Source organism: Vicugna pacos, chromosome 33 (genome assembly GCF_048564905.1).
Source record: "Vicugna pacos chromosome 33, VicPac4, whole genome shotgun sequence".
NCBI classification, from domain to species: Eukaryota; Metazoa; Chordata; class Mammalia; order Artiodactyla; family Camelidae; genus Vicugna; species Vicugna pacos.
The window spans coordinates 14642095-14656135 of record NC_133019.1 but is presented as its reverse complement, the minus strand read 5'-3'; the positions used below and the strand labels follow the sequence as shown (position 1 = coordinate 14656135).

Below are 14041 nucleotides of genomic sequence, written 5' to 3'. Positions count from 1 at the left end.
AGATAGCTAGGTCTTTTTCGGCCAAAGTAAGAGAGTTGTTTCTCAACTATGCAACTAATCCAAATTCAGGAAATAACTCCTCGAAACGAATAAACTTAGTTCTGAAAAACATGCGCGTCCAGTAACATCCGAAAACACGTGGCGGGGGTGGGGAAACCCGTCGCAACACCAGGCGAGACTCTAAGTCCCATCGTCCCATTCGGCAGCTCAGCCCGACTGTTCAGGGCGAGCCGGCGCACTGGCTGCTGGGGCTTGTGGTTTTTGCTCCTGCGCCTCCCCGCGGGTTTGCGACGTTTAGCGACCATCGCGCCTGCGCCAGCGCCGGCTGAGAGGCTGGGGCCGTGGCGGCTCGTGCCGGGTGATGCTAGGCGGCTCCCTGGGCTCCAGGCTGTTGCGAGGTGTGGGTGGGACTCGCGGGCAGTTCGGGGCGCGGGGTGTCCGCGAAGGTGGCGCAGCCATGGCGGCGGGGGAGAGCATGGCTCAGCGGATGGTCTGGGTGGACCTGGAGGTGAGTCAGGTCGGTGGAGGGGGGGTGAGGGGAGGCGAGTGAGGTGTCGCGCGTGGGACCAAGCAGCCGAGCCTCTCGGGGGAGAGCGGCGACGTCTGGGTCTCAGGTGTGCCAGGTGAGCGCGGCCAGGCTGTGGGCGGCGCGGGGCAGGTCCGGGGGCAGCAGTCCTGCGGGTGTTGGGGACTGTGCCGGGCTGTGTGGTTTCTTTAAAGAAGGGAGGAGTCATCCATATGGCTTCCTCGACCCCCGAATTCCGCCTAGGTGTGGATCCCTGCTGCCTCTCTGGTCGCCCCGGGCTTAGGGTCACAGGGGTACAGGTGGAGACAGAGGCTCCGCCAGACCCCACTTCGCCAGCCTCACAGGACCCTAGGTGGTTAGAACTAGACGGGACTCCGGAGATGACTCAGCCTTACCCCACATTCCATAAACGAGAAAACTGAGGCCCAGAGAGGGAGAATTCGGCTCATTCGAGGTCGTGCTGTTAGTGAGGATCTGAGTTGGCACTACAACATAGTTTTGATCCCTTTAGGTTTTTCATACTCAGCAAAGAACTTCCCCCTCCCTGAGTCTCAGTTTTCTCATATATGAAATGGGGATAATACTAGATTGTGGTGCCGATCAAGTGCTGTAACTAATAAAAAACTTTGTAAACTCTGCAGAGATGTAGTGATGTTAGTTATCTAACTCTTCCAAAATTGAGTGCTGTCAGCACTCAATTTTGCTTACTTTGCATCTGCCCCAGAGTAGGACCATGATGCGTGACTTGTAGCAGGCCCTTGGTAAATGTTTATTGACTAAATAACTCAGATTGAGTGCCTTGAGGACTTGCCCAAGGAGCGTTATTGTCTCTTCCATCCTGGCTGTGGGATATAAATTGAATATGCTTGAGGGATTCCCTGTTAAATAAACTTGGGTACAGTAGGCCAGAAAGACAAGCTTTGTGTGTATTATATTTTTTTATTGCAGATGACAGGATTGGACATTGAGAAGGACCAGATTATTGAGATGGCCTGTCTGATAACTGACTCTGATCTCAACATTTTGGCTGAAGTAGGTGGTGTCTTGTAATACAGCCATGTTGTTTAGAGTGTATTGGAAATCTAAAGATTGCTTTTTCCCATCTTTTTATTTTAAAAATAGGAAACCTGAAGCACATATAGATGAAGGTCCAAAGTGGTGTTCTAGGTCCTGGTAATGTTGGTTCCAGAACCAAAATAATCCATCTCACAGCCTAGTTGTTTTTCAACAGTCATGCCAAAAATTAGGAAATAGAAATGCTACCATTTACTGAGAGCTTACTGTGTGTCAGGCACAGTTCTAAGTGCTTTACATGTATTCACTGTTTTTTTGTTTGTTTTTGTTTAGGGGGGAGGAGGTAATTAGGTTTATTTGTTCAGTTATTTTGATGGCAGTTCTAGGGATTGAACCCAGGACCTCATACATGCTAAACATGTACTCTAACCACTGAGCTATACCCCCCCGCCCTTACATATGTTCACTCTTAATCCTCACAGCAGCTGTCAGGTAGGTACTGTTACAGTTATTTTATAGAGAGAGAGATTTTGGCACAGAGACATTGGGTGATTTGCCCAAGGCCACCTGGCTGGTTATGGGAGAGCCAGGTAGTCTGAGTAAACTGCTCCTAAGCAATAAGACAGACCAGTGCAGCCTCCCCGGGATTGGTGACTCACGCCAAAGTTGACTTCTTTATGTCATAACCTTAGCTTCAACCTGATCCTGTATATCCAGTGTCTACCTTTTCATCTAGGATATGTGATTCTTCTAGATCTATAATAAGATTTTGGAATTTCTATTGGTACAGAATCATAAAATATCCTCTTATTGACTTATTGGGCATGATTAAAGTTTTAACATGCTGCTTTTAACTGAAACATTAAGCAAAACAAATAAAACACACCTGTTGCCTTTTGGCCACACACAAACCATTTAATAAGTGTATGACAGCCCCTAATTGGTAGAGGGTGAAATTCTGGGCCCTAAATAACTTGTCAGCAGTATTCAGAAGGAGTGAGAGATTCTGGAATAGGAACATGGCAGGGATGTTTTTGGGAAAGACAGTTTTGTTAAATGAGTTTCCAGAGGGTCGGCTTGATGTGTTGCTGGCACTGGATAAATTTCAGAAATCTGCACTTAAGACTTCTGCTTATTTTCCTGGGTAGGTAAAAAAGGGGGAGGAACCGTTTTAGATGAATGGCTACTTCCATGGGGTACCAGGATGCACACACCTCGGAGTACTTCCTGCCCATCAGGTGGAGGAGAATCTTGAGACGTTGTATTTCTCATCGTAACAACTAGCTCTTTAAACAAACGAACAAACAAACTTTATATAAACCTTGAGTTTTTAGGTTTGGTCTTTTTCCTGTCACTTGGAATTTACCAGAGGTCAATAGAGAAGTGTCTGTATTTACCAGCCTTACTTACCCTTGGCTAAAGAAGAGTTTTTTCCCTTAGATTACTGATATAATGTGAAATCCTGACAGTTTAATGGACCAGTGAGTTGATATGTGCCCTGGAGGAAATTTGGGTCTGTGTTCACACAGCTGCAGATGAGCCCGGCATGTGTAAATAGATGCAGTCAGATGAGGATACGGATGTTTAAAAACAAACACACAAAAATGCTTCAGGGCTGTTGGCACTTAAGTGTCAGTTCTGTGGAAAATATGTTTTATTCTCATATATGAGTCTGGGGAGAGTATTTTGTGGTGGTAGAAGAGCAGACATCCCACCCTGAGAATTCTTCAGAGTACCACGCTTGGATCTGGAGTTCAGTTACGTAGCCTTAAGTTGGTGGTAGTTTGTTCTTCCCATCAATTTCTTAGAATTGTATTTTGCAATATGAGGATTTTTGGTTTTTTTAAAAAAAATATCAGAGCACATTTTTTTGCTTCTTCTTGGAGATTGCCATGACCAGCCTTCTTGTTTGGCTAAAACTCCTTGTTAGTTGTAGATATCAGACATACTTTAGTCAAATTCTTGTCATTCCTCTCAATGATTGTGAATTATTTTTGCCACCTTAGTAGTGATAATAATTTGAGTTTACAGAGTACTTTTCTTCCAGAGAGTTCAAGGAACTTTCATATCTCTAATTTCTCTTACCCTGTTAACATGCCTGTGAGGGAAGGTGAGCAGTTTATCTCCGTCGTACAGATGGGAAAACTAAGGCGAAGGTGACTTGTTCGAATGCCATTAGGTTGAGCTTTTGTTGCTGCTGGGACTCCGTCTGACTCACAGTTGAGTGTTCTAGTAAATGGGGCTGAGCATTCTGGGGTCACTTTTAAAATTTTTCAGATGTCACCAGTTACTTTTTGAACTTCTTCTTATGAAAATACTATTAAATAGTTCAATTTTATGCCAAATATATAATTATCGTAAGCTCTTGTTTTTTTGCCCTCTTCTTCTGTCTCATCCTATTCCCCCACTTGTATGTGTTTTCTTAGTATTTTGTAGCAAATACAATTGTGTGTATTTCTTTTAAACAAATGTAAGTGAACTCATATGCATGTCTATACTGTTTCTGCAATTTGCTTTTTTTCATTTGGCAATATAAACACTTTTTTTTGGTATTTTTTGAAAATTTGCATTCTTTTTTATTGAAGTATGCAGACACTTTTCACAGGTTTGGCAAGCTTTTTCTAAAAAAAAAAGCAGATGTTAAATATTTTAGGCTTAGAGTGCCACATACCTCTCTGTCATGTTTGCTTGTTTGTTTTACAACCCTTTACAAATTCTTAGCTTGCTGGTAAAAAAAAAAAAAACAAAACACCACAGTTTGGGACTATAGTTTACTGACCCTGGATAGATATTTGTGTCCTCCTTTAATAGGTGTTTCATTTTTCAGTTGTGTGTGTTCGTTCATGATGTTTTTGTTGCCATAAACGGTGCTGGCGTGAATGAGCACCGCTTGTAGAGTTAACAAAGTGCTCTCACCTTTCTCTTCTCTGGTGTATATATATGTATTTAATCCTTAAAGCCGCTTAAACTTTGCCTCAGAAACCAAGCTTAGCCCTGTTGATTCTGGATGACTAACAGCCTTTCCCGTCTACAGGGTCCCAACCTGATTATAAAACAGCCAGATGAGTTACTGGACAGCATGTCAGATTGGTGTAAGGAGCATCACGGGAAGGTAACAGTACCAAATAACAGGGCTGCTGCTCTGGGGCTCAGTGACAACCTTGTTGCCCCCACGCAGGAATCCTATACCCTTGCTGGATGGTATTTTTAAAAGGGGTAGAAGAAGATTGCTTAGCGAGCCTGGGGAACTGCTTGCTTGTTCACTGTTCACCTTGGGAACCTCTCGAGATCATCTTCTTCTGAATATCCTCTTTTGTCCTCTCCTACGTTCAGTCTGTTGCTAATGCATCGGCGATCGTCAAGTATTGCTCAAATCCGCTTTCGGAGAAGGGGCAATGCTGATCTCCTGTTAATAGTTGTTTCTTCCCAGAGGTTGTATCATTGGACTTTGAGCACCTTTTTTGACTGTGTGGAACTGCTATTAACAGTCAGGAACGTAGCTTATTTGACTTGGATTCTTTAAGGAAAAAAAAAAAATCAGTGCAAAGATGGCAGTTTCATTTGTGAACTTGAGCCTGTAAATGGTCCATCTGTGGTTATATCTGCCTGTTTTAGAAGTGACGTTTCAATTGTGGATGCCTTTGAAAACTGACCTCATGTGTTTTGGTGGGGCCTGGGGATTCTCTCTTGCAGTCTGGTCTAACCAAAGCGGTGAAGGAGAGTACAATGACATTGCAGCAGGCAGAGTATGAATTTCTGTCCTTTGTACGACAGCAGACTCCTCCAGGGCTCTGTCCACTTGCAGGTAAAATCCAGTCCTGTGTACATCTTGTAGCTAGTCTTCCGTTATAGTGGTTCAAAGGACTGCAGTTCCAGACAGATCAGCCAAGGACATATGTCTTCCGCTTACCCTGATTTAGATTGTGTATCTTACTTTTGTGTTCACATTTCCTTGCGTAATTTATGTATGCGTATTTTAAATGCCCTGAAACCTGACATGGGATACACAGACTAACTCAGTTAAATTTTCCCACATATTTTTATTATGGAAACACTTCGAATGTATAGAAAAGTTAGATTTAGTCATTGTTAACCTTGTGCCATGTTTGTTTGATTGGTTTATTTTTTTTGACATTTGAAGGTAAATTGCAGGCATTGTAACACTTGATCCCAAAATACTTCATCCAGCATTTCCTAAGAATAAGGACATTTTCTTATGTAATATATCATTATCACAGTATCATTATCACAGTTAAGATGATTAAAAATAATTCAGTAACATCATCAGATAGGTAGTCCACATCTGAACATCTGTTTGTTTCAGTCAGGATTCAGTCCAGCCTCATGCATGTCACTTGGTTAATGTCTCTTTAGTGTCTTTTTTTATTTTTTATTTTACTTTTTTATTTTTTATTTTTTATTATTTTTTTCTTCTATAGTGTCTTAATCTAGAATATGCACCTCTCTTTTTTCCCCCTTGTGACACTGACTTTTTAGAGAAACCAGGCCAGTTCTACTAGGATTTTGAAAGGACTGCCATTGTCAAAGGGAGGTTAATGTTCTGTGGAGGTGTATTGTACTTGTATATGTAAACTGGTAACAGTAACTAACACTTTCCTTAAATATTCTTAAAAAAAAAAGTCTTGACTTTAAGTACTAGAGCATGTATTGTATAAATTTTTCCCTTAGTTGATGCAGCTGGTGTCTGTTTTAAAGTTCTTATTTAAAATTTAATGTTTTTAATATAACTTACTATGTGGAAATATGAATATGGATATGCTTTATTAAAATTAAAATATAAACAAAGGCTTATCTGCTTATGAGATTCAGTAACATGTTTAGTGTTGGTGTGGATTTTGTGATACTGGGAGAAAATTTGCACATCTCATGGTATCTGAGAAAGTAGACAGAGTTGAGCATTATTTTAAGTATGCAGAATGGTAGATTGAATCTTTTTGTCCGTACAGAGGCCATTTACAAATTTATTATGAGCTAGACTGATTAAATACTCCAAAACCTGCATTTGTAATCTAATCAGACACACTCAAATCTAATTTAGGAATTTTGAGATGCTTTTAGGAATTGTTTGAATGTAAAAAATGGTTTCCAGTGCAATACAGTGTATGCATTTTTATGTCCTCCTGTATATTACTAGAAATACACAGGTGCGGTATGCTTCGTGTCTTTCTAGGAAATTCAGTTCATGCAGATAAGAAGTTTCTTGACAAATACATGCCCCAGTTCATGAAACATCTTCATTATAGAATAATTGATGTGAGCACTGTTAAAGAACTGTGCAGGTAAGGGCTATATTTAGGATCTGTTAAATTGCCTCATTTAGCATATTTTAATTGAGAATTTGTGGAGAGTAATTGAATAGAGGTATAGAACTGAGGGTGCCAAGTGGGTATATAACTTGCTCATCCCATTCTTGCTTGAGCTGGTGAGAACTGGGGGAAGGAACCTAAAAAGTTTTCCATGTAAATTTCATTAATCCAGAAAGTTGATTGAGCACCCATTCTGTGCCTCATACTAGCCTATGTGCTGGGAACATACAGATATAAAGCCCTTGAGGGCTTAGGATCTAGTGAGTTGACAGATGTGTAAAAAACACACCTGGGAAGTATACTGTGTGGTGACTTCTGTCATGGAAGATCGTTCATGTGGAAGATCAAGGGCGCGAGAGAAGGACCGCCCAGCTTCTGGAGTTGGGGGGATGGGAAGTCAGCGAAAACTTCTCATAGAAAATAGCTTTCAAGTTGAGATTTAAAGAAGAGTGGACATTTTCCAGGTTAGGTGAGGAGAGAGCGTTCCCAAGAATGGGCAGAGGTGTGGAGACTGACAGGAGCAGGAGGCTAAGGGTAATACGATTAGATCATTCTGGTTAGAGGGTGGTAAGAAAAGAGATAGAGAGGTAAGAACGAGGCTCACATCATCTTGGAGAGGGAAGAATGAGCCATGGAAGTGGCAGGGGGTGGTAGCGAGCAGCATGGAGATAGAATATTTGAGGTCAGTGGAACGGCATTGAGTGCTTAATGGGGCCTGAGAAAAGGGAGGAGGTGTACAGTGAGTCCTCGTGTTTCTAGTTTGGGCAGATGGGTGGATGATGGAGCTGTTCAAAGATGAAAGGGGAAATAAGAGGAAGAGGAGACTTGGTGGATGGGGACAGGGAGGTCTCGAGGGTGGTGAGTATGGTTTTATGTGTGTTGAGTTGGAACTGTCTGGTGGATTTTAGGTGGAGACGTCCAGCATGCAGTTGGTATCCATGACAGACCCACGGGAGAGGGCTGGGCTGGAGTGAGCAGATGCAGGAATCTCATACACTGACGATCTTGCCCAAAGAGAATATATAGAATGAAGAGAGGAGGGGGTGGAAGATGGAGTCCCAGACAAGGGAGGCAGCTCAACAGTTAACAACTCAAAGGCCTTTTCCAATGTAATCAGTTACTTGAAGGATGTCATTATTCAGTGTATTTGAGACAGTTTCCTTTGAGAGTTCCATTTTTGCTGTGTATAGACGCTGGTATCCAGAAGAATACGAATTTGCACCAAAGAAGGCTGCCTCTCACAGGTAAGTTCTGGTCCTTCCAAGTACTTGGCGATCGGACACATGTTTATAACCCCCAAATTCCTGACTGCTTGCAGTAATGTCTCCTCTCTGCTCTTTTTCCTTGGGGGAAAGTAAAGGCTGACGAGCAGAAAGATAACTCTCTTTGGCTAAGGTTATCAGGAATTCTGGTCAGGATTCGAGCATTCCATTATGAGATATGTACGGTTTTATGTCTCATTGCTATTTTAAAACCTGTAGATAACTCAGGTTTGTAGGTATGTGCAACAGTCTTAATTTTTCTGCTGACGAGCAGTACTAATGTCCTTCCCAGCAACAATATGGATTTGTGGCCATTTAAAATGAGAACACTTTGTGTACAGTTGCGTGATACAGTTAACCTCACTTTGACACTTTTTAGGTTGTCAGATTGTTTCCTTTTATGTCTGCAACTTTAGACACAAGGAATTTAAAGATCTTGTGTACCTAGTGTCCTCTTTTACTTTTCGGTTTCGTAGTCTTGCAGGAAGGGCATGAAACTTGATGGGAGATTTAGCAGCTGGCTTCTCAGGGCAGCATTTATCTCATCCATTTACTGAGCCCCTCCTGCGTGCCACGCACAGTTCTAGCCAAACAGAAAAACCACGCCCCTGCTCTAAAGAGCCTGGCGTGCTCATGTCTTTTTTTGGGCTCACGTGGACCACAGCACAGTCGCACAGGCCTAGAATAAACCTTAACCTGAAATAGTCAGGGCTTGATGTGTGTTGGATTTCAGAATTTTTCGGGTTTTAGAACGGTAGTGGAGCCCCTGTAGTGTTTATATAGCACCCCTAACGAGGTCTGAGGAGGCCCCCCCATAGTCAAACACGCTGCTGTTTCTATAGTGAAATGTATGGATGCTCACAGTGAATGGCGGACCTAATGACTTTCAATAGCCTCGCATCCAGATCGGTCAGGTGCTACCACATAATGGGCTGTAAATGTACTTTGGGTTTTCAGATCTTCTTTGGGTTCCAGATTTGTGGCTAAGATGTGGTGTTCCTTGATTTAGCCAGAGACTGTATTTTTGGCGGTTTTAGCTCTCCACCACCTAGCCGAGATCTGGGAAGAAAGCACCATTGTTGCCTTGACCACAGAAGTAACTGTCGTAAAACTCCTGCACTGAATTTGTGCAGTTTATTCTCTAAAAGAGGCCCTCGGCCCGTCGTTCTGAGCTTACTGATGTATTTGCACGCTGTTCTGATCATCTTGGTTACCTGATTTCTCAGACTATGACAGATGAGAGACAGCATGTTGGAGGCGAAGAAAGGCTGTCAGATGCAGGCAGGTTGCCACTGGTTGTAGCGCAAATCACCTCGAGGGAGGAGGTGGATCCTGTCTGATAATTGATGCTTATGCTGACGACTGAGTCATGCGTTATGTTCGAGAGTGGCAATGTGTTTTGCGTAGGGACATCATTATTGCACCACATTTCCCAAACTGTGTTCCACGAGCTGTTAATATGTGGTCGATTAGGTTTCGGAAATGCTATGTATTCAGTACCACCTCCTCTTGGGAATTCCTGGTAGGTTTTAGTACATTAAATGCTTTGCAGAAAACTTCAAAAGAGAAATGTTTGAGTTTTTCCTAAACTTATTTGACCCTGGAATTCTTCCTTGTTTTTTTTTTTTTTTTTGCCCCTGATGGAACCCCTCATCATCTTATGGAAAGATTTGGGAAACTTCAACCTGTTATGCAGTTTAGAATCATTTTTTTTTTTAATCTTAGCATTTTTTGAAAAAAAAACAAAGCACTTAAATTTGCTTTCCTGATGTCTTCCACTTACTGGTGATGTCAGATAGTGGCATTTATAGTCGTGCCTGCTGGTCCTCAGTTGTGTATAAAAAGCTGTGCTCTGTAAAAGGATGATCACCTCCCCCCGTTCCGGACGTTTCAACTCAGTGCGGTGTGTTTGCTTGTAGGGCGCTTGATGACATTAGTGAAAGCATCAAAGAACTTCAGTTTTATCGGAATAACATCTTCAAGAAAAAAACAGAGGAAAAGAAGAGGAAAATTATAGAAAATGGGGAAAATGAGAAGACTGTGAGTTGATGCCAGTTTCCGTGCTGCCACCACGTAGTTCTCTGGAAGCAACTCCTGGTGGTGTGTTGTTTTTTTTTTTGTTTTTTTTTTTTTGGTTCACGCTGATTGCTTGGCAGAGCACTTTCCTTCAGTTAACTTGCATCTCCAGATTATTCAAGCAGACAGCAGCTGAAAATTATTTTTCTCCTAACATGCTGTTTTCATTTATGACACAGCAGCTCCTTTGTAAGTACCAGGTTGCGTCCATCCCTTGGTACATATCTGTATTTGCTTTTAGACCATTTCTTTTTGTTTAAAAAAAAATTAATAATAAAGCTAGTTCTATTGAAATGCAACCCTTTTTGTACTATCTATTCTTTAGTAGTATAACAATTGGAAAATAATTTTTTTTTCTTTTTTAGGTGGTATGGCTAATGTTTAAATTCTCATAATGCCATCAGGAGTGGATGAAGTTTCTTCATGTTAAATAGGAAGTGAGCTTACTCTGTTTGCTTACAAGTTGAGAACAGAATGACTGGAGGCAGGTTCAGAGAAGCAGGCTGGGCTTCTTGTTGTATTTCTTGAACTAACAGAGCTCTGGCATAGCTACTCTTTGCTGTATTTATATTCAAGAAATTCAAGGAAGCTGCCAGCCAGGGATTCTGTAGTTAACAACTAAGCCTTACTGAATAGGTATTATGTCCGAGGCAGCCACCATGCTGGGTTTATAGAATGTAAGTGTCTGGCTGCCCTTGGTCTAGTGGTTAGTAAGTATTTGAGAAAGGACTTCAATTTGACCATCTTAACTCCTAAGTTTATGTACTTCAGAGCACAGTAATAAAAGGAGTCCTCAGCCAGAGGCTACATTAGAATCATCTGTCTGTAGAATGTGTCTCCTCCAGACAGATGCCCCGTAAAACAGGAAATCGGAATTGGGAAGGGCCCCCAGGTGACCCACCTCTCCTGGCGAACCACTGGGCTAAAGGCCTTCTGTGGTGATCCCGGATTCCACCTTAACTTGATAATAGGGCCATTATATGAACATAGCAGTATGACCTGATGTCAGACAGAAATTACTGAACTGTAGATGAGAATTACCTCGTAACTTCGTTTGCTAAGTTGTTTTAGCTATACAGCAACCCATGAGTGGAGAGAGGCTTGAGTGGAACTTTTTCTAAATGAGTAAATTGAGGGTCAGATGCACAAGCCTAGGAAGTGTGAGTTGATGAAAACATTAAGTCCGCTGGCTTTCCTGACTAGTGTTTTTTCCACTATTCGGAACGGCATGGATTTTAGCTCATGTATCAACTTCAGTGGGTTGGAAGACAGGACTTTGTAGTGGTTAAAAATAGGGCTTTTGAGTCAAACTCTGGGTTCATATCTGAGCTGTGTGACATACTCAGTGCTCTGGCAGGTTCACTTGTCTATAAAGCCTCAGTTTCCTTGTCTATAAAATGAGAATGGTGGTATCTGAACTCAAAAGAATTGTCAGGATTAAATTAAATACTACACATAGTCCTGAGTTCAGTGCATGGTACCTAGTGAGCACGCTGTCGTGATAGTTAATGCGTAATGGTGATGGACTGACGCAGGCCAGCATCTCTGAGAAGGGGTGCTACGGTGTCTGGGCCATCATCTTAAATCAATGTTCGTTTAATGCCCATGACTGTGATGCTGAAGTCTGTTACAGACCTCTCTTCGCTTTAAAGTGTACAATTTAATGATTCCAACTAAATCATTAAATTGTGCTCCTAACTAAAATTTGGTAAGGTCGTCTGTGTTCTTACTTGCCTCTCAGGAGTGTTATAAATTCTAATGCAAGCATAAATAGGAAAAATCCAGGCTCGAGAAAGAGGTTCAGAAGGAGTAGGTACTACTGTTAATACTGTGGGATTTCTCCCACACAGCTGCCCCGTTTCTTCATCCAGTTAACTGTTTGAGCCCTACCGTTTAGTTTTCTTAAGAATCTTAACTCCTGGTGTTCATTTAAAAATCTTCCGTCACATGAATGGCCAGCTTATTGAGTTAATCCTCTGTTCCGTGCCTTCATTATGTAGCAGAACTCTGTTTTCCCCTAATGGAGCGTGTGTTAATTTTCAGTAAAATAACTGGCAGCCTGTGAGATAAGCACGTCTGGTTTGAGGCAGGTCTGTATGAAGACACGTGATGTTGATGGTTCGGTGATTGGCTCATTATTTATGAGTCTGCTTAAGAAGAAGAAATTGACATTTGTAGGGCTGGTAACTGATTGTGCAGGAAATTCCTGAAGCTGCGGAGTAATTCCTGTGAAACGAACTGCACTGCAGATGGATTTAAACGGAATGACAGCCTTAACGATGACTATGTCCGGATAGCTTGCCACCCCAGAGCTGCTGGGGCGCCTCGTTTGGCGGTTCTTCTGTCTGTGCTGTAATTACCCTGCAGGCTCTGTTCTCAGGATCATCCAGGTGTATTTCTCTTGCATCAAACTCATGAGGTGAATGAGTTGGTACTGTGATGACAGTCTCCCGTCAGTATTCCTCGAGTGCCCATGATAATCCAGCCATTGTACTGAGTATGTGGGCAAGAAAGACCCCTTTTACCGGGAGCTTAGCCACAGGAGATGAGAGTAGAGCCTGGGATACCTGTGTTTTCTCATTTACACTGTATCCCTTTATTAATAAGCCAGCCGACATCCATGGGGAAACTGACAGTTTTCTTCGGCAGCGCTGCTGTTCTCGCATGGGTAAGCCTTAAATTAAAAATCAGGAAGAACTAATCATTGTGGTCAACTGCAGTTTAGTCATTAAATAAGTTTTCACAGATTGGTTGCCTTTTGATTGTGCATGATAGTCCTAGGGACACTCAGACGCCCTGTCCTGAAGAATTAATACACAGCAAGGGTAGCGGAAAATGGGTTGTTGCTGGGATGAGCCTGGCGTAGCAGGTTGATTCAAAAGCTGTTATGTTCTGTATCTGCTGATGAAGCAAAAGACATTATACTGTATATCTCTGGATATACGCTGTATATCTACTGTGAAAATTGAGTTTCAGTTATTTGAGCAAAGCCTTTAATTTTATGTAGCTTCTTTTTTTTTTTTTTAACCTTTTGACCCCTGCCCGCCCCCTGCCCTTAATGTGTCTCCTGATAAAGCCATTGCCATGGTGGTAATATAAATGAAGAGTTCCTCCCTAGTTGAGAATTTTCTGTTGAGTAGAGGAATAGTTGAAATTTTCTAAGAGAATAGATCTTTAATCAACACACACACACACACACACACACACACACACACACACACACACACACAGAGGTAACGATGTAGAGGTGATGGGTAAGTTACTTAGTTTGATGGTCATTTTTTTCCCACTATATATATATACACACACACATATATAGAATCATTAAATTGTACACTTTAAATATATCATTTCTATATGTCAGATAATAAAGTTAATATACATGTTAAATAGTCTGCAGAAAAAAAGGAATTATAAGTCTTCATTAGAATGCAGGGGATGCAGTAGTTGTGTTCGCAATTGACTTGCCAAGTGGAATGCGTAGGACCTGAGGCTTCACTTAGTCTTCAGGATAATTTTATCACTTGGGTTTTGCACCTGGTTATAGTGGTATTCACTGGTATTCTGTGGTTCAGTAAACAAGACTCTGTCGTTAGGAATGAGCCCTAGAAAAATGGAAAGGTTGGGGAGCGTGGAGCAAAAAGACATTCTTGTGCAGGTGAAAACCCACAGCCTGCAGAATCCTTGGGGACCCAGGGTAAGCTGCCGAATTTGGGTTGTGCAACGATGTAAATGGACTTAATGCCACCAGACTGTACACTTGAAAATGGCAAAAATGGAACACTTAATGTCACGTATATTTCACCATAAAAGAAGATGCGCAATTGACCATGACT

The 14041-nt window shown here is 42.0% G+C and overlaps 1 protein-coding gene across 1 annotated transcript; it reads left to right on the top strand.

The window, feature by feature from the left end:
• The first annotated feature begins 206 nt into the window (after nt 1–206).
• On the top strand, nt 207–10504 carry REXO2 (RNA exonuclease 2). The gene is made up of 7 exons (XM_006207796.3): nt 207–508; nt 1475–1558; nt 4575–4652; nt 5234–5345; nt 6732–6840; nt 8058–8111; nt 10049–10504. Exons 1-7 carry the CDS (start codon nt 362–364, stop codon nt 10176–10178), a joined length of 714 nt encoding a protein of 237 aa, XP_006207858.1. The 5' UTR covers nt 207–361; the 3' UTR covers nt 10179–10504.
• Nucleotides 10505–14041: the final 3537 nt, after the last annotated feature.

Coding starts and splice junctions, on each gene's coding strand:
- REXO2 (XM_006207796.3), top strand. CDS start 362: ATGCTAGGCGGCTCCCTGGGCTCCAGGCTGTTGCGAGGTGTGGGTGGG. Junction 509..1,474: donor TGGTCTGGGTGGACCTGGAG/GTGAGTCAGGTC, acceptor TTTTTATTGCAG/ATGACAGGATTGGACATTGA. Junction 8,112..10,048: donor AAGAAGGCTGCCTCTCACAG/GTAAGTTCTGGT, acceptor GTTTGCTTGTAG/GGCGCTTGATGACATTAGTG.